The sequence below is a fragment of the Mobula birostris genome, chromosome 28 (assembly GCF_030028105.1).
Source record: "Mobula birostris isolate sMobBir1 chromosome 28, sMobBir1.hap1, whole genome shotgun sequence".
NCBI lineage: Eukaryota > Metazoa > Chordata > Chondrichthyes > Myliobatiformes > Myliobatidae > Mobula > Mobula birostris.
The window spans coordinates 17,245,371-17,265,133 of record NC_092397.1 but is presented as its reverse complement, the minus strand read 5'-3'; the positions used below and the strand labels follow the sequence as shown (position 1 = coordinate 17,265,133).

The 19,763-nt window shown below is 55.2% G+C and overlaps 1 protein-coding gene across 1 annotated transcript in view; it reads left to right on the top strand.

Moving 5' to 3' along the window:
• Positions 1–19,471, top strand: part of eef1g (eukaryotic translation elongation factor 1 gamma) — a 44,664-nt gene extending 25,193 nt beyond the window's left edge. The window contains exons 5-7 of the mRNA XM_072246098.1: positions 12,731–12,903; positions 14,229–14,353; positions 19,186–19,471. Of these exons, the coding sequence (XP_072102199.1) occupies positions 12,731–12,903; positions 14,229–14,353; positions 19,186–19,344 (457 nt within the window). The 3' untranslated portion in view covers positions 19,345–19,471. The remainder of the gene's footprint in view (positions 1–12,730; positions 12,904–14,228; positions 14,354–19,185) is intronic.
• The last annotated feature ends 292 nt before the right edge of the window (positions 19,472–19,763 follow it).

Sequence of the window (19,763 nt, the reverse complement as noted above, 5' to 3'; positions counted from 1 at the left end):
CGAAATACACGGGGTGGGGGGGAGAGGGAGCAAGAGAGGGGAGTGTATGAGTGATGGACAGATAGGAACAGTAGGATGAAGGGGTGAGAAGGGGGGTGTGTGGTTGATGGACAGATAGAAACAGTGGGATGAAGGGGGAGAAGGGGGAGTGTGTGGGTGATGGATGGATAGAGACAGTGGGATGAAGGGGTGAGAAGATGGGGGAGTGTGTGGGTGATGACAGATGGGGACAGTGGGGAGAAGGGGTGGGAAGAGGGGAGGAGTGTGTGGAGGATGGACGGATAGGGACAGTGGGATGAAGGGGTGAGAAGAGGGGGCAGTGTGTGGTTGATGGACAGATAGGGACAGTGGGATGAAGGGGTGGGACGAGGGGAGGAGTGTGTGGGCGATGGACAGATAGGGACAGTGGGATGAAGGGGTGAGAAGAGGGGAGTGTGTGGGTGATGGACGGATAGGGACAGTGGGATGAAGGGGTGAGAAGAGGGGGCAGTGTGTGGGTGATGGACAGATAGGGACAGTGGGATGAAGGAGTGAGAAGAGGGGGGAGTGTGTGGGTGATGGACAGATAGGAACAGTGGGATGAAGGGGTGAGAAGGGGGGAGTGTGTGGGTGATGGACAGATGGGGACAGTGGAGAGAAGGGGTGGGAAGAGGGGAGGAGTGTGTGGAGGATGGACAGATAGGGACAGTGAGATGAAGGGGTGAGAAGAGGGGGGAGTGTGTGGGTGATGGACAGATAGGAACAGTGGGATGAAGGGGTGAGAAGAGGGGGGAGTGTGTGGTTGATGGACAAATGGGAACAGTGGGATGAAGAGGGGGGAGTGTGTGGAGGATGGGCAGATAGGGACAGTGGGATGAAGGGGGGAGAAGAGGGGGGAGTGTGTGGGTGATGGGCAGATAGGGACAGTGGGATGAAGGGGGGAGAAGAGGGGGGAGTGTGTGGGTGATGGACAGATAGGGACAGTGGGATGAAGGGGGGAGTGTGTGGGTGATGGACAGATAGGGACAGTGGGATGAAGGGGGGAGAAGAGGGGGGAGTGTGTGGGCGATGGACGGATGGGAACAGTGGGATGAAGGGGGGAGTGTGTGGAGGATGGGCAGATAGGGACAGTGGGATGAAGGGGTGAGAAGGGGGAGTGTGTGGGTGATGGACAGATAGGGACAGTGGGATGAAAGGATGAGAAGAGGGGGGAGTGTGTGGGTGATGGACAGATAGGGACAGTGGGGAGAAGGGGTGAGAAGAGGAGGGAGTGTGTGGGTGATGGACAGACAGGGACAGTGGGATGAAGGGGGGAGTGTGTGGAGGATGGGCAGATAGGGACAGTGGGATGAAGGGGTGAGAAGAGGGGGGAGTGTGTGGGTGATGGACAGATAGGGACAGTGGGATGAAGGGGGGAGAAGAGGGGGGAGTGTGTGGGTGATGGATAGACAGGGACAGTGGGATGAAGGGGTGAGAAGAGGAGGGAGAGTGGGTGATGGGCAGATAGGGACAGTGGGATGAAGGGGGGAGAAGGGGGAGTGTGTGGGTGATGGACAGATAGGGACAGTGGGATGAAAGGATGAGAAGAGGGGGGAGTGTGTGGAGGATGGGCAGATAGGGACAGTGGGATGAAGGGGGGAGAAGAGGGGGGAGTGTGTGGGTGATGGACAGATAGGGACAGTGGGATGAAGGGGGGAGAAGAGGAGGGAGTGTGTGGGTGATGGACAGATAGGGACAGTGGGATGAAGGGGGAGTGTGTGGGTGATGGACAGATAGGGACAGTGGGATGAAGGGGGGAGAAGAGGGGGGAGTGTGTGGGCGATGGACGGATGGGAACAGTGGGATGAAGGGGGGAGTGTGTGGAGGATGGGCAGATAGGGACAGTGGGATGAAGGGGTGAGAAGAGGGGGGAGTGTGTGGGTGATGGACAGATAGGGACAGTGGGATGAAGGGGTGAGAAGGGGGAGTGTGTGGGTGATGGACAGATAGGGACAGTGGGATGAAAGGATGAGAAGAGGGAGTGTGTGGGTGATGGACAGATAGGGACAGTGGGGAGAAGGGGTGAGAAGAGGAGGGAGTGTGTGGGTGATGGACAGACAGGGACAGTGGGATGAAGGGGGGAGTGTGTGGAGGATGGGCAGATAGGGACAGTGGGATGAAGGGGAGAGAAGAGGGGGGAGTGTGTGGGTGATGGACAGATAGGGACAGTGGGATGAAGGGGGGAGAAGAGGGGGGAGTGTGTGGGTGATGGATAGACAGGGACAGTGGGATGAAGGGGTGAGAAGAGGGGGGAGAGTGGGTGATGGGCAGATAGGGACAGTGGGATGAAGGGGGGAGAAGGGGGAGTGTGTGGGTGATGGACAGATAGGGACAGTGGGATGAAAGGATGAGAAGAGGGGGGAGTGTGGGTGATGGACAGATAGGGACAGTGGGATGAAGGGGTGAGAAGGGGGGGAGTGTGTGGGTAATGGACAGATGGGGACAGTGGGATGAAGGAGGAGAAGGGGGAGTGTGTGGGTGATGGACAGATGGGGACAGTGGGATGAAGGGGGGAGTGTGTGGAGGATGGGCAGATAGGGACAGTGGGATGAAGGGGGGAGAAGAGGGGGGAGTGTGTGGGTGATGGACAGATAGGGACAGTGGGATGAAAGGATGAGAAGAGGGGGGAGTGTGTGGGTGATGGACAGATGGGGACAGTGGGATGAAGGGGTGAGAAGAGGGGGGAGTGTGTGGGTGATGGACAGATAGGGACAGTGGGATGAAGGGGGGAGAAGGGAGAGTGTGTGGGTGATGGACAGATAGGGACAGTGGGATGAAAGGATGAGAAGAGGGGGGAGTGTGTGGGTGATGGACAGATAAGGACAGTGGGATGAAGGGGTGAGAAGAGGGGGGAGTGTGTGGGCGATGGACGGATGGGAACAGTGGGATGAAGGGGGGAGTGTGTGGGTGATGGACAGATATGGACAGTGGGATGAAGGGGGGAGAAGGGGGAGTGTGTGGGTGATGGACAGATAGGGACAGTGGGATGAAGGGGTGAGAAGGGGGGGAGTGTGTGGGTGATGGACAGATGGGGACAGTGGGGTGAAGGGGTGAGAAGAGGAGGGAGTGTGTGGGTGATGGACAGATAGGGACAGTGGGGTGAAGGGGGGAGAAGAGGGGGGAGTGTGTGGGTGATGGACGGATGGGAACAGTGGGATGAAGGGGGGAGTGTGTGGGTGATGGACAGATAGGGACAGTGGGATGAAGGGGTGAGAAGAGGGGGGAGTGTGTGGGTGATGGACAGATGGGAACAGTGGGATGAAGGGGGGAGTGTGTGGGTGATGGACAGATAGGAACAGTGGGATGAAGGGGTGAGAAGAGGGGGGAGTGTGTGGGCGATGGACGGATAGGGACAGTGGGATGAAGGGGTGAGAAGAGGGGGGAGTGTGTGGGCGATGGACGGATGGGAACAGTGGGATGAAGGGGGGAGTGTGTGGGTGATGGACAGATAGGGACAGTGGGATGAAGGGGGGAGAAGAGGGGAGGAGTGTGTGGGTGATGGACAGATGGGGACAGTGGGGTGAAGGGGTGAGAAGAGGGGGGAGTGTGTGGGTGATGGACAGATAAGGACAGTGGGATGAAGGGGTGAGAAGAGGGGGGAGTGTGTGGGCGATGGACGGATGGGAACAGTGGGATGAAGGGGGGAGTGTGTGGGTGATGGACAGATAGGGACAGTGGGATGAAGGGGTGAGAAGGGGGCGAGTGTGTGGGTGATGGACAGATGGGGACAGTGGGGTGAAGGGGTGAGAAGAGGGGGGAGTGTGTGGGTGATGGACAGATAGGGACAGTGGGATGAAGGGGGGAGAAGAGGGGGGAGTGTGTGGGTGATGGACAGATGGGAACAGTGGGATGAAGGGGGGAGTGTGTGGGTGATGGACAGATAGGAACAGTGGGATGAAGGGGTGAGAAGAGGGAGTGTGTGGGCGATGGACGGATGGGAACAGTGGGATGAAGGGGGGAGTGTGTGGAGGATGGGCAGATAGGGACAGTGGGATGAAGGGGTGAGAAGAGGGGGGAGTGTGTGGGTGATGGACAGATAGGGACAGTGGGATGAATGGGTGAGAAGGGGGAGTGTGTGGGTGATGGACAGATAGGGACAGTGGGATGAAAGGATGAGAAGAGGGGGGAGTGTGTGGGTGATGGACAGATAGGGACAGTGGGGAGAAGGGGTGAGAAGAGGAGGGAGTGTGTGGGTGATGGACAGACAGGGACAGTGGGATGAAGGGGGGAGTGTGTGGAGGATGGGCAGATAGGGACAGTGGGATGAAGGGGTGAGAAGAGGGGGGAGTGTGTGGGTGATGGACAGATAGGGACAGTGGGATGAAGGGGGGAGAAGAGGGGTGAGTGTGTGGGCGATGGACGGATGGGAACAGTGGGATGAAGGGGGGAGTGTGTGGAGGATGGGCAGATAGGGACAGTGGGATGAAGGGGTGAGAAGGGGGAGTGTGTGGGTGATGGACAGATAGGGACAGTGGGATGAAAGGATGAGAAGAGGGGGGAGTGTGTGGGTGATGGACAGATAGGGACAGTGGGGAGAAGGGGTGAGAAGAGGAGGGAGTGTGTGGGTGATGGACAGACAGGGACAGTGGGATGAAGGGGGGAGTGTGTGGAGGATGGGCAGATAGGGACAGTGGGATGAAGGGGTGAGAAGAGGGGGGAGTGTGTGGGTGATGGACAGATAGGGACAGTGGGATGAAGGGGGGAGAAGAGGGGGGAGTGTGTGGGTGATGGATAGACAGGGACAGTGGGATGAAGGGGTGAGAAGAGGGGGGAGAGTGGGTGATGGGCAGATAGGGACAGTGGGATGAAGGGGGGAGAAGGGGGAGTGTGTGGGTGATGGACAGATAGGGACAGTGGGATGAAAGGATGAGAAGAGGGGGGAGTGTGTGGAGGATGGGCAGATAGGGACAGTGGGATGAAGGGGGGAGAAGAGGGGGGAGTGTGTGGGTGATGGACAGATAGGGACAGTGGGATGAAGGGGGGAGAAGAGGGGGGAGTGTGTGGGTGATGGACAGATAGGGACAGTGGGATGAAGGGGGAGTGTGTGGGTGATGGACAGATAGGGACAGTGGGATGAAGGGGGGAGAAGAGGGGGGAGTGTGTGGGCGATGGACGGATGGGAACAGTGGGATGAAGGGGGGAGTGTGTGGAGGATGGGCAGATAGGGACAGTGGGATGAAGGGGTGAGAAGAGGGGGGAGTGTGTGGGTGATGGACAGATAGGGACAGTGGGATGAAGGGGTGAGAAGGGGGAGTGTGTGGGTGATGGACAGATAGGGACAGTGGGATGGAAGGATGAGAAGAGGGAGTGTGTGGGTGATGGACAGATAGGGACAGTGGGGAGAAGGGGTGAGAAGAGGAGGGAGTGTGTGGGTGATGGACAGACAGGGACAGTGGGATGAAGGGGGGAGTGTGTGGAGGATGGGCAGATAGGGACAGTGGGATGAAGGGGAGAGAAGAGGGGGGAGTGTGTGGGTGATGGACAGATAGGGACAGTGGGATGAAGGGGGGAGAAGAGGGGGGAGTGTGTGGGTGATGGATAGACAGGGACAGTGGGATGAAGGGGTGAGAAGAGGGGGGAGAGTGGGTGATGGGCAGATAGGGACAGTGGGATGAAGGGGGGAGAAGGGGGAGTGTGTGGGTGATGGACAGATAGGGACAGTGGGATGAAAGGATGAGAAGAGGGGGGAGTGTGTGGGTGATGGACAGATAGGGACAGTGGGATGAAGGGGTGAGAAGGGGGGGAGTGTGTGGGTAATGGACAGATGGGGACAGTGGGATGAAGGGGGAGAAGGGGGAGTGTGTGGGTGATGGACAGATGGGGACAGTGGGATGAAGGGGGAGTGTGTGGGTGATGTACAGATGGGGACAGTGGGATGAAGGGGGGAGAAGAGGGGGGAGTGTGTGGGTGATGGACAGATGGGGACAGTGGGATGAAGGGGGGAGAAGAGGGGGGAGTGTGTGGGTGATGGACAGATAGGGACAGTGGGATGAAAGGATGAGAAGAGGGGGGAGTGTGTGGGTGATGGACAGATGGGGACAGTGGGATGAAGGGGTGAGAAGAGGGGGGAGTGTGTGGGTGATGGACAGATAGGGACAGTGGGATGAAGGGGGGAGAAGGGAGAGTGTGTGGGTGATGGACAGATAGGGACAGTGGGATGAAAGGATGAGAAGAGGGGGGAGTGTGTGGGTGATGGACAGATAAGGACAGTGGGATGAAGGGGTGAGAAGAGGGGGGAGTGTGTGGGCGATGGACGGATGGGAACAGTGGGATGAAGGGGGGAGTGTGTGGGTGATGGACAGATATGGACAGTGGGATGAAGGGGGGAGAAGGGGGAGTGTGTGGGTGATGGACAGATAGGGACAGTGGGATGAAGGGGTGAGAAGGGGGGGGAGTGTGTGGGTGATGGACAGATGGGGACAGTGGGGTGAAGGGGTGAGAAGAGGAGGGAGTGTGTGGGTGATGGACAGATAGGGACAGTGGGATGAAGGGGGGAGAAGAGGGGGGAGTGTGTGGGTGATGGACGGATGGGAACAGTGGGATGAAGGGGGGAGTGTGTGGGTGATGGACAGATAGGGACAGTGGGATGAAGGGGTGAGAAGAGGGGGGAGTGTGTGGGTGATGGACAGATGGGAACAGTGGGATGAAGGGGGGAGTGTGTGGGTGATGGACAGATAGGAACAGTGGGATGAAGGGGTGAGAAGAGGGGGGAGTGTGTGGGCGATGGACGGATAGGGACAGTGGGATGAAGGGGTGAGAAGAGGGGGGAGTGTGTGGGCGATGGACGGATGGGAACAGTGGGATGAAGGGGGGAGTGTGTGGGTGATGGACAGATAGGGACAGTGGGATGAAGGGGGGAGAAGAGGGGAGGAGTGTGTGGGTGATGGACAGATGGGGACAGTGGGGTGAAGGGGTGAGAAGAGGGGGGAGTGTGTGGGTGATGGACAGATAAGGACAGTGGGATGAAGGGGTGAGAAGAGGGGGGAGTGTGTGGGCGATGGACGGATGGGAACAGTGGGATGAAGGGGGGAGTGTGTGGGTGATGGACAGATAGGGACAGTGGGATGAAGGGGTGAGAAGGGGGCGAGTGTGTGGGTGATGGACAGATGGGGACAGTGGGGTGAAGGGGTGAGAAGAGGGGGGAGTGTGTGGGTGATGGACAGATAGGGACAGTGGGATGAAGGGGGGAGAAGAGGGGGGAGTGTGTGGGTGATGGACAGATGGGAACAGTGGGATGAAGGGGGGAGTGTGTGGGTGATGGACAGATAGGAACAGTGGGATGAAGGGGTGAGAAGAGGGAGTGTGTGGGCGATGGACGGATGGGAACAGTGGGATGAAGGGGGGAGTGTGTGGAGGATGGGCAGATAGGGACAGTGGGATGAAGGGGTGAGAAGAGGGGGGAGTGTGTGGGTGATGGACAGATAGGGACAGTGGGATGAATGGGTGAGAAGGGGGAGTGTGTGGGTGATGGACAGATAGGGACAGTGGGATGAAAGGATGAGAAGAGGGGGGAGTGTGTGGGTGATGGACAGATAGGGACAGTGGGGAGAAGGGGTGAGAAGAGGAGGGAGTGTGTGGGTGATGGACAGACAGGGACAGTGGGATGAAGGGGGGAGTGTGTGGAGGATGGGCAGATAGGGACAGTGGGATGAAGGGGTGAGAAGAGGGGGGAGTGTGTGGGTGATGGACAGATAGGGACAGTGGGATGAAGGGGGGAGAAGAGGGGGGAGTGTGTGGGTGATGGATAGACAGGGACAGTGGGATGAAGGGGGGAGAAGGGGGAGTGTGTGGGTGATGGACAGATAGGGACAGTGGGATGAAGGGGTGAGAAGGGGGAGTGTGTGGGTGATGGACAGATAGGGACAGTGGGATGAAAGGATGAGAAGAGGGGGGAGTGTGTGGGTGATGGACAGATAGGGACAGTGGGATGAAGGGGTGAGAAGGGGGGGAGTGTGTGGGTGATGGACAGATAGGGACAGTGGGATGAAGGGGGAGAAGGGGGAGTGTGTGGGTGATGGACAGATGGGGACAGTGGGATGAAGGGGGAGTGTGTGGGTGATGGACAGATGGGGACAGTGGGATGAAGGGGGGAGAAGAGGGGGGAGTGTGTGGGTGATGGACAGATAGGGACAGTGGGATGAAAGGATGAGAAGAGGGGGGAGTGTGTGGGTGATGGACAGATAGGGACAGTGGGATGAAGGGGTGAGAAGGGGGGGAGTGTGTGGGTGATGGACAGATAGGGACAGTGGGATGAAGGGGGAGAAGGGGGAGTGTGTGGGTGATGGACAGATGGGGACAGTGGGATGAAGGGGGAGTGTGTGGGTGATGGACAGATGGGGACAGTGGGATGAAGGGGGGAGAAGAGGGGGGAGTGTGTGGGTGATGGACAGATAGGGACAGTGGGATGAAAGGATGAGAAGAGGGGGGAGTGTGTGGGTGATGGACAGATGGAGACAGTGGGATGAAGGGGGAGAAGGGGGAGTGTGTGGGTGATGGACGGATGGGGACAGTGGGATGAAGGGGTGAGAAGAGGGGGGAGTGTGTGGGATGGGAACAGTGGGATGAAGGGGGGAGTGTGTGGGTGATGGACAGATGGGGACAGTGGGGTGAAGGGGTGAGAAGAGGGGGGAGTGTGTGGGTGATGGACAGATAGGGACAGTGGGATGAAGGGGGGAGAAGAGGGGGGAGTGTGTGGGTGATGGACGGATGGGAACAGTGGGATGAAGGGGGGAGTGTGTGGGTGATGGACAGATAGGGACAGTGGGATGAAGGGGGGAGAAGAGGGGGGAGTGTGTGGGTGATGGACAGATGGGAACAGTGGGATGAAGGGGGGAGTGTGTGGGTGATGGACAGATAGGAACAGTGGGATGAAGGGGTGAGAAGAGGGGGGAGTGTGTGGGTGATGGACAGATAGGGACAGTGGGATGAAGGGGGGAGAAGAGGGGGGAGTGTGTGGGTGATGGACGGATGGGAACAGTGGGATGAAGGGGGGAGTGTGTGGGTGATGGACAGATAGGGACAGTGGGATGAAGGGGGGAGAAGAGGGGGGAGTGTGTGGGTGATGGACAGATGGGAACAGTGGGATGAAGGGGGGAGTGTGTGGGTGATGGACAGATAGGAACAGTGGGATGAAGGGGTGAGAAGAGGGGGGAGTGTGTGGGCGATGGACGAATGGGGACAGTGGGATGAAGGGGTGAGAAGAGGGGGGAGTGTGTGGGTGATGGACGGATGGGGACAGTGGGATGAAGGGGTGAGAAGAGGGGGGAGTGTGTGGGCGATGGATGGATGGGAACGGTGGGATGAAGGGGGGAGTGTGTGGAGGATGGGGAAAGGAACAGTATGGTGGGGTGGGAGGAGACGGCTGGGGAGTGTGTTGGAGAAACTGGGTGGATGAGAGGAAAGGGGCAGCGGGAGCTGTTGAGTTCCTCCAGCATCTAGTTTGTTGTAACACACACAAATTGCTGGAGGAACTCAGCGGCCAGGCAGCATCTTTGGGAAATAAATAGCGGAGGTTTGGGTCCGAGACCCTTTGGCAGGGTGGGTTGCGGGTTCAAGTCTCAGAATTAGGTTTGTTAGCAGCATCAGAAGTCGTGAAATGTGTTGTCCACCAGCAGTGCAGTGCAACTACATTACAAATTGTAATTTGCAATGAGAAGTAGTTTTTTAAAAGTAGCAAATAGCGAGCATGAACCGTTCAGCAGTCTGACGTCAGCGAGGAAGCAACTGTTCCTGAACCGCTGGGCCTGAGTCCTCGGTCTCCGGTGTCTCCTCCCCGGTGAGGTGAGGGCCCTTCGTGACGGGCGCTGCCTCTTGAAAATGCCCCTGGTGGTGCGGTGGAGTTGTGCCCGCGATTGGAGCTGCCAGAGTCCCCAACCCTCCTGCGCCTCCTGTGGTGCTGTGCATCGGCGCCTCTACATCAGGCTAGACAGAACGCTGTCCGTGGTCATCCTTCCTGTGTCCCCGGAAAGTATTCCACCTGCTGAAATAAGGGGACTGGGGTTCGAGTGGGCAGGGCTACGGAGTATGGAACGTGGGGATGTATGTTTCTCCTCATAATGGATGTACGCACAACGGGTTGGGTCCCTTTGTCCGTTTGCGGGTAGCGTTGAGGAAGCAGGTTGTCTGCAGAAGGTCTTGGATAGATTGGAGAGCAAGCAAAGATGGTATACAGTGCAGGGAACTGCAGGGTTGTGCCTTCGTGGGCTATTTTCTAAAGAGAAAACTTGGAATTCGGGTGCAAAGGGCTTTGGGAGCCCGCGTGCAGGCTTCCCTGAAGGTTACTTTGCAGTTGGAGTCATTGCAAATGCAATGTTAGCACTCGTTTTGGGCGGACTAGAATATTAAAGCAAGAATGTACTGCTGGGGCTTTGTAAGGCGGCCTCAGAAGAGACTTGTCTTTCGAACAGAGGCGAGGAACTTCTTTAGACAGGGGGCAGTGAATCTGGGGAATTCATCGCCACGGACGGTTGTGGAGGCCGATTCATTGGGTGCATCTAAAGTGGGGGTGAATAGGTTCTTGGCTACAAGGGTTATGGTTGCATGGCATTGAGAGGGATAATAAATCAGCCATGAAGGAATGCTGGAGTAGACTCTGAGCCAAATAGCGTAATTCTACTTCTGTGTCTGGTCTTCAATCTGATCTGAACGTTGTGGACATTGAACCCTCTACGCATGGCATCTCATTAAGTGAACCATGTATGATAGGCGGTTGTGCTGGCGCCTCTCTTGGGGACTGAATGGAGATTATTATTTGAACTCATTTATGCCCCTCGGGCTCCTGAGAGAGTGACCGGGCTCGAGTCCTGGGCTGAGATGCGGGTGGGAATGACTTTGAGGAGCTGTGAGAGGTGGTGACGTTCGGGGGATGGACCAGGGCCAAGCTTTTCCACCCCATCAACTCCTGTGAATTCCACACAGGAAGGGTGCACCTGGTTGCTTCAAGTCTCAGCCACGGGATAAAGCATTGAAATGAGAAGTTTCCCCATTATTCCTCGCAGAGGCTGCGAGCCTGTGCAATTCTCTCCCACGGGGAGCGGGCCAAACACAGGCGAGTCAGTGGGGCCCGCTGCTGTGCCTCTGCTCGCGAACCGATTGACTTCGGGCTCAGTCCCTGAAGGGACGAGGCTTCTCCAGAGATCGAGCAGGCTGGGGCGAGGGTAGGCTGTCAGATGGATGTGAGTGGGCTGGGCCCTGGTTTTGTGCTTGTCCACCAGGTGGCGCTCTCCCCCCACCAGACGGCGTCTGCTCCCAGTTCAGCAGTGAGAGAGACGACCACGCAGTTCCTTCGAAACCCTGCCAAATGAGCCTCCTAGTTCACTCTGCGTGTTGGATTGATTTATTACTGTCACATGTGCCGAGATACAGTGGGAGGCTTGTCTTGCACACTGTTTATACAGATCCACCCATCACATAGTGCTAAATAATGTGGGAAGCAATGCCGAATATGTGTAAATGCTACAGAGGAGATTCTCAGATAAAGCCAACAATGAGGCAGACTCGATGGGCCAAATGGCCTTAATCTGTTCCCATGTCCTGCCCACTTCTGCCAGGGATGTTTCCACCTCTACCACTCTGGGGCAGAGAAATCTCAGAGATTCTGGATCCACAGAGTAGAAATCCCTCCCATTCCCATTGTAAAGAGGCGACCCCTTGTTCGGAAGTCCTGACCAAGTTTTCCTGATTGGGGTTTGCTGCCAATCTGATTGGTTGAAGTCCTCCTCTGTATTCTTGTTTTGAGTATTAGGTTCTTTCTTTAGAAATTAATCTTTATCGTGCATTTGACGTCCTTTTTTTAAAAAAAGGTTCTCCTTGGTTTCAGAGCAGTAATTTGGGGCCGTTTGATTAGCGTAGCAGAATGAGTTACTGACGACAGATAAGCATTTTTAGTCAGAGCTTCAGACCTACCATCTGTGAGTAATTTCATCTTTAAGTTTTTTTTAAGAATAACTCTTAAGGTGTGCAGGTTACACTCGGTGAATCTCAAACTGTTTGGGTGGCAGAGAAGTGTAGTGTAAGATCAGGGTTCAAATCCCTCCGCTGCCTGTCAGGAGCGTGTGCGTTCTCCCCGTGACCACGTGGGTTTCCCCGGGCGCTTCTGTTTCCTCCCACAGTCCAACGACCTGTGGGTCAGGGTGAGTGAGTGTGGACCTGTTATGTTGCCGTGACGACACTTGCCGGCCGCCCGGCAGCATCCTCACTGAATTGATGTGACAGAAAAGGCACATCTGACAGATAAAGACAAGACGTCAGATCGTTTTAAGAGAGCCTAGTGGTGTCTTTGCCAAAGAAGCTGGTTTAATTTTCAACTGAGCCCGAGCAGTGGTTAGCAGGGACCAAGCGGGTGGCTGGGATTGCCCCCCCCCCCTCCGTGAGTTCATGCTGTCACGCGAAGAAATGGCGCTGACCGGAGGTTCAGTTTATTGCCGCTGGGTGGGGGGGTGTGAGCTGTGGCAGAGAGGCAGGACTGTGGCGAGAGTCGGTGGGGGGTTCCCGCGCCTGTGTGACACAGTTGCTTCGCCGCTGGTGCGATGCTCCTCACCGTCACTGAGGTAAAACCCAGTCGTCTAGGACTTCGAGCTGGCGATGCTTGTTGGCTGATGCACTCTGTACATCGGGGAACTGGGGACTCTGACAGGCTTTGATGTCTGCGGTTTTTAAAAAAATATATATTACCTTCAAAACATTGATCTTTTCCTGCTCTCCCCCTCTACAGCCCGTTCGTCATGGACGAATTTAAACGCAAGTACTCAAACGAGGACACGTTGTCGGTGGCTCTGCCGCACTTCTGGGAGCAGTTTGACAAGGAGGGCTGGTCGATCTGGTACTCGGAGTATAAGTACCCCACCGAGCTCACACTGACTTTCATGAGCTGTAACCTGATCTCAGGTAAGAAGCTTCTAGCACTCCACCCCCCCCCCCCGCCCCCCCCCAACTACTGCCACCGCCGCCAGATAGGCCATCCCGTCTCCATCGTCCTCTGTCCTGAGCCACTTTCTCGAGGGCGGGTCAGGGGTGTCTCCACCATCTTAATTTCAGCCTTGCCGTCTCTCCTCTGCATGCTCTTTGGCCGTCCCTTTCCGTGGGGGTTGCATTTTAATACCTGCCCGGCGATACCGTCGGTTAGCCGCCTCGAGGTGCGGCCAGTTTGTGTGCTTGTAACTCTGAGGCTGCTTGCCCTGCACCGTGCCGGAGGACCGGGCTTTCTCTGCGACAGGGTTCCCATTACTGAGACTTTTGCAGAACTCAGCGTGGGGTTCCGCCGGGCATCAGTTGATGGTGTTGGTGTAAGTGCTAGGTTTCTGTGTATGACTGCTTGACAGCACAGTGGGTAAAACTGCTACCCCGTTGCCCCCAGAGACCCAGGTCCCAGGTTCGATCCCGACCTCCGCTCTGTGAGTGTCTGTCTGGAGGTTGGTCTGTCTTCCAGTAACCGTGTGGGCCCCTTCCCTCCCTCTTGCGTCCCAATGATGTGGGTCTGGTGGATTAATTGCCCCTCTAGTGTGTGGGCAAACGGTAGAATCTTGGGGGGGGGGGGTCCGATGAGAAAGTGGGTGGTTGTTGGGTCAGCAAGGTTGCAGTGGGCTGAAGGGCCACGAAATGCCAGAGGAACGGAGCGGGTCAGGCAGCTTAAGACCGTAAGAGATGGGAGCAGATTTAATCCATTGAGTGCTTGGCCATTCAATAATGGCTGATTTATTTTCCCTCTCAACCCCTCTCTCCTGCCTTCAACCTCTGACACCCTAGAAACATCAGCCTCCGCTTTAAATGTACCCATCTATGGAGGGGAACGAACGGTCAGCATTTCGAGCCACAGCCCTTCATCTAAAGACGGGCTGCCCGCTGCGTTCCTCCAGCCCTTCGTGAGTTGGCAGCTTCCAGTGTCCCTCTCGCCCCTTTGCGGTGTGATCCCCAGCCGAGTCCCGCAGCTGAGAATGGAAGGGCAGGTACCCCCTGACAAATTTATCCAATTATCACCCCACCGATAACCTGGCTGTGAGTTTCACGGTAGAAGTTATGCCAGAGTCCCTTCTGCAAGAGCACTGTGCGGACGTTCTTGGACAGCTGCTTGGTGCTGTTGGATTTGGGTTGCGAGATCGGGAGGGTGGGTGTGTGCGACGTCGCACGCTGCCGTCTCGCCGTATCCCATTGAGACGCTGTCAGCTGGCCTGCCTACCCTGCCATAACCTTCAGTTTCCCCTTCTCCTCACCAGGCATGTTCCAGCGCCTTGACAAGCTACGCAAGAACGCCTTCGCCAGCGTCATCTTGTTCGGCAGCAATAACGACAGCAGCATCTCCGGCATCTGGGTGTTCCGCGGCCAGGAGCTGGCATTCCCGGTATGGAGTCTCTTCCCCTCCCCCCTCACCCCCCCCGGGCGTGTGGCTGCTGCCTCGCTCAAGCGATTGGCGTAGACAGGGTGCGCTCTGGCCTCCATGCTGCCAGGGGAGACGTGAGCGCGCAGCAGTGTTGCTGTCCACATTTCCTGGGTTGAAGTGTTCGGTTGGACAGGCGGAATCGGGTTGATTATCACTGGCCTCTGACAGGAAAATAATTTTTAAAATTATTATTTAGAGATACAGTGCTGAACAGGCCCAACCAACCACACTGTCTGCAACCTACTGATTTAACCCTAGCCTAATCACAGGCCAATTTACCTCCTAACTGGAAACAAGAGAAAATCTGCAGACGCTGGAAATCCGGGTGACGCACAAAATGCCGGAGGAACTCAGCAGGCCAGGCAGCGTCGATGGGGGGGAGGAAAGTACAATCAATGTTTTGGGCTGAAATCCTTCGGCAGGACGTATACCAATCCGTGTCCATTTTTCCATTGACGCTGCCTGGCCTGCTGAGTTCCTTCAGCACTTTGTGTGTGTTGAACCTGCTAACTGATGCATCTTTGGACCGTCGGAGGAAACCCATACATATCATGGGAGAGAGCGTGCAGATTTCTCATAGATATTGTTGGAATTGGAACTGCGAACTACAATGCTCGGTGCAAAGACAAAAGAAATCTATGATGAGGCCTCTGTTGGTCAGAGAATGTGTCTTAGCTGTCTAGCTAGGCAAGCCCGGGCAGTATGATACGGAGAGCGAGCTGTTGCCCGTGTAGCAAGCTCCCCCTCTCCACGCATCCGATGAACCCAAAGGAATGGCAGAGACCGATACAGTTTGGCACCAGCAGTGTCACAGGAGTTGCCAGTCAGCGTTGAGCTCAACGTAGGACTGTCTTAGGGTCTCCAGCTCCAGATTTTCCCCTCGGGGTTCACTCCTGAAGCCTTCCCCGTGAGTGGGTATAGCAGCGGAAGTTTGAGATCAGAGTTTTCCTTCTCCAGGATGAGCTGGCCAGCCCCATCTGCCCGCAGTGACTGGTTTTAAGGTGTCAGTAACCCACCTTCACCTGTCAGTAGAAACGGTTCCGCCGGGCTTAGTAGCTCAGCTACAGGTGCAGGCCGGGAGCCGGGCCTGGTTGTCAGAGGGTATTTGAGGCGCACGCCATTGGGAGTGTTTAATAGGTAGTGGGGGTTTGTCCCTACTATCACCCTGGGTAATCTACAAATTACAGAAAATATGCTGTGCGTAAGAGAACGTGCTCATGGGCTTTCGGAAATCTGATGGAGAGGAAGAAGCTGTCTCTGAGTAGTTTGTGGGTCTTCAGACTCTTTCCCCCTCCCTGATGGTAGTGACCAGAAAAGGGCAAGTCCCCTGAGCAGAGCGTGGCCAAGTGGATAGGGTGTTGGACTAGCGATCTGAAGGTCGTGGGTTCGAGCCTCGGCCGGGGCAGCGTGTTGTGTCCTTGAGCAAGGCACTTAACCACACATTGCTCCAGTCCACCCAGCTAAGAATGGGTACCGGCAAAAATGCTAATGCTCGCAATAGACTGGCATCCTATCCGGGGAGGAGTCTCGTACTGTCAGTCACTTACCGCCACGGAAATCGGCATAAACACCGGCCTGATGGGCCACAAGGCTCCTGACAGACTTTAATCCCCTGAGCAGAGAGGCAGAGGAAAGAAGCGGGTATTAGAAGATGAAATCTTTCTTCCCCACGGCGAGGTGTGTGTACAAAGTGAAGGGTGGGCTTCTCTGGAGGGGGAGATGCTGGAATCTGGATTGCACTGCTAGAGGGAGTAATGGAGGCCGGTACTGTCAGCGTCTGGTTAAGTTAGGCAAGGCTAGGTCCAAATGCGGGGAAGTGGGGCATATAGATAAATACAATGGCCAGCATGGGTGCGGTGGGCCGAATGGCCTGACTTGCTGCATTATCCACGGTAAGACAATACACTGAGTAGATGCACCACAAATCTGGTGTGAGTGGAGGAAATCCCGCTGCTGCCTGTCAGGAGTTTGGAGGTTCTCCCCGTGACCACGTGGGTTTCCTCCGGGTGCCACGGTTTCCTCCCACAGTCCAAAGATGTACCGGTTGGTCCATGTAAATCATCCCGTGATTAGGCCAGTGGGTTGTTGGGCAGCACAGCTCAAAGGGCCGGAAGGGCCTGTTCCGCGCTCTGAAACAGCAAATAAACGTTTGAGCGGGAGCAGTGAACTCTGCTGTGTTGCAGAGGACGGGCGGCAGCTGCGAGAGGCGAGACTTGAGCGGCCAACAGACCCGCACCGCAGCAGGCGGCCCGCGGGCAATCGCCGTACAGGAGTGTTCACGCCGGAGGGTGACTCGGGCAGTCTGCAAGATTGGGCTCTGGTACCACTTCCGCATTCTGTTCCGCAGCACAATCCCGGGGCCAGTCTGCTAAAACTCGCTCAATGATTCGGGAACACTACTTCCCTTTTTTATTTTACATTTCTTACTGCAAAGTGGTAGTTTATTTTGTCTTGCACGGGACTGCTGCGTAACAGCACCTTTCACGACAGCTCTCGTTGATACTAGAGCTCGTTCTGATCTGCACTCTTTGCTGTATCTTCAAGTTCCAGTTCATAGAGGTCTAGAAAATAATAAGAGCCATAGAGAGTGTACAGCCAGAGTCCTTTTTCCCCCTCCCCTCAGGGAGACCATGGATCACTTAAACCTGATTCTGATCTGGTATCGAGCCATGAAAGTCAGCTTTTTCCCAATATGGCATTATTTCAAGATGAGGGCAAACAAGTTCACAGATTCCATACACCTGCATGTGTGTAAAATTATCAAAGAAACGTAACTGTGCCACCACCAACATAGAACAGTACCGTGCCGTCCTGGCCCTTCAGCCCAGTGAGTTGTGCTGGCCTTTAACAAAGTTGGGACTTCATAAAGCGCTGTCCAGGCCCCACTTGGAGTACCACGAGCAGTTCCGGGCTCACAAAAGTGATTCTGGGATTGAGCGGCTTGTCATGAGAAGAGCGTTTGATACCTGCATTCACTGGAATTGAGAAGAATGAGGGGTGAAACCTATCGAGCGTTGAAAGGCCTCAATAGACTGGATGCGGAGAGGATGTTTCCTGTGGTGGAGGAGTCTAGTACCAGGGAACACAGCCTCAGATTACAGGGTATCCTTTTATAACGGAGATGGGGGATTTCTTCAGCCAGAGAGCAGTGAATCTTTGGAATTCGTTGCCGCAGGCGGCTGTGGGGGACAAGTCATTGGGTCTGTTTAAAGCAGAGGTTGATAGATTCTTGATTAGGGGTACAGGGAGAAGGCAGGAGATTAGGGCTGAGAGGAGAATGAATCAGCCAGGATGAAATGGCCTAATTCTTCTTGTATATCTTATGGTCAACCCACTCACCGTAGTCCTCCACATTTCTTCCACCTCTGTCTCTTAAATCGTAATCGATTATCTTCAACCACCACCCTCAGCAGTGAGTTCCAGCCACTACCACTCTCCGTGTAGAAAAAAGCACCTACCTCTGACATTCGTATAACCATATAACAATTACAGCACGGAAACAGGCCATCTCGGCCCTTCTAGTCCGTGCCGAACTCTTACCCTATCCTATTCCCACCGACCTGCACTCAGCCCATAACCCTCCATTCCTTTCCTGTCCATATATCTATCCAATTTAACTTTAAACGACAACATCGAACCTGCCTCAACCACTTCTGCTGGAAGCTCGTTCCACACAGCTACCACTCTCTGAGTAAAGAAGTTCCCCCTCATGTTACCTCTAAACTTTTGTCCTCTAATTCTCAACCCATGCCCTCTTGTTTGAATCTTCCCCACTCTCAATGGAAAAAGTCTAACCACATCCTACATTCCCCTAAACTTTAAAGGATGTCCTCTGGTATTAAACGATCCGTTGCCTCCCTGGGGGGGGAGAAAAGGCTCTGGCTGTTCGCTCTTACCACCACTGTCAGTTTGCCCCTCATCCTCCTGTGCTCCAAAGAGAGTGGCCCGAGCTCGCTCAACCATCCCTCTCCAGTTCAAGGTGGAGGTATTGATCAGGGGCATTTCAGGTCAGTTTGGGAACCTGGGGGCTGTGGGGAAGGAGCCTGTATATGTGGGTCGTCAGGCTCCTGTATTTCCTGCTCGATAGCATCGAGAGGAGGGCACGGCCTGGGTGGGGAGTCCCTGATCGTTGTTCTTAATACCTTTGTGTGTAGGAATTTTTGCAGTGTTGGCACCACAGGCGACAATAAAAAACAGTCAACAATATTAAATCATCAAGGATTATATAAAAATAAAATAAACATGGAATAAAATGTGCATAAACACCACACATTTACAATGCCAGCAGCATAAAAAGCTTTAAAAAGTTTACAGTGATGTGACTCAGGTGATAGAGGGAGTGGTGGGGGAATGAGCTGGAATGGTTGATCAGATTATCTTTAAGATGGTGTGAATTTTTTGTTTTAATAGCCCTATAGAGCTCTGCAGAATAGAGGTTTAATAGAGTTTGCTGTGTGGGTGGTGTCCACAATGATATTTTCCAGCCCGCTTCTTCGTCCCGGACACGTACACGCCCTGCAAGGCAGCGACCTCTCTCTGCTGACCGGACAGTTTGCTGTAGTTGTACGCTGCGCCGAGCCGGGCGATAATGGCCAACGCGGCGATGCGCTCTGTGCCGGCGGTGTAGAACTGCTCTGGGTTGCTGGAATTTTACGCGGTACCACCACGCGACGCCGTCCACTCTCAGCTTCGCGCGAGCAAGGAGCTGCGTGGTTGGTGCCTGTGGTGGTAAACTGGATGCCCGTGACACCTGCTGTGATCTATTTCTGTTTTTTCTTTGTTCGTCTGCGCAGATGTCTCCTGACTGGCAGGTGGACTATGAGTCGTACAGCTGGAGGAAGCTGGACAGCGATAGTGAGGAGTGCCGTACCATGGTGAGGGAGTACTTCAGCTGGGAAGGACAGTTCACGCACGTGGGGAAGCCCTTCAAGGAGGGCAAGATCTTTAAGTGAGCGAGAGACTTTGCAGACTCTGATCCCGATTTTCCCCCTTCCCCCCACCCCCCTCAGAGCTCGTGGCAGTAACATCGGGCCACCGTTTTTAAAACGCAGGCGCAAAATAAAAAAATACTTCATCTGACGGTCTTGCCTTTTGTTTCTGTGGCGTCGCGGGCGATGCCTTGTGGCACTGAACTTGGTCGGGAAAGCTTTACTCCTAACGTCCGAAGTAACACTTTATGTATTTTTTTTCCCCAAAATACACCAGGCACACACGAGGAATTCTGCAGATGCTGGAAATTCAAGCAAGACACATCAAAGTTGCTGCGTCTCTGATGTGTGTTGCTTGAATTTCCAGCATCTGCAGAATTCCTCGTGTTTGCGACAAGGGGTCTCGGCCTGAAACGTCGACTGTACCGCTTCCTAGAGATGCT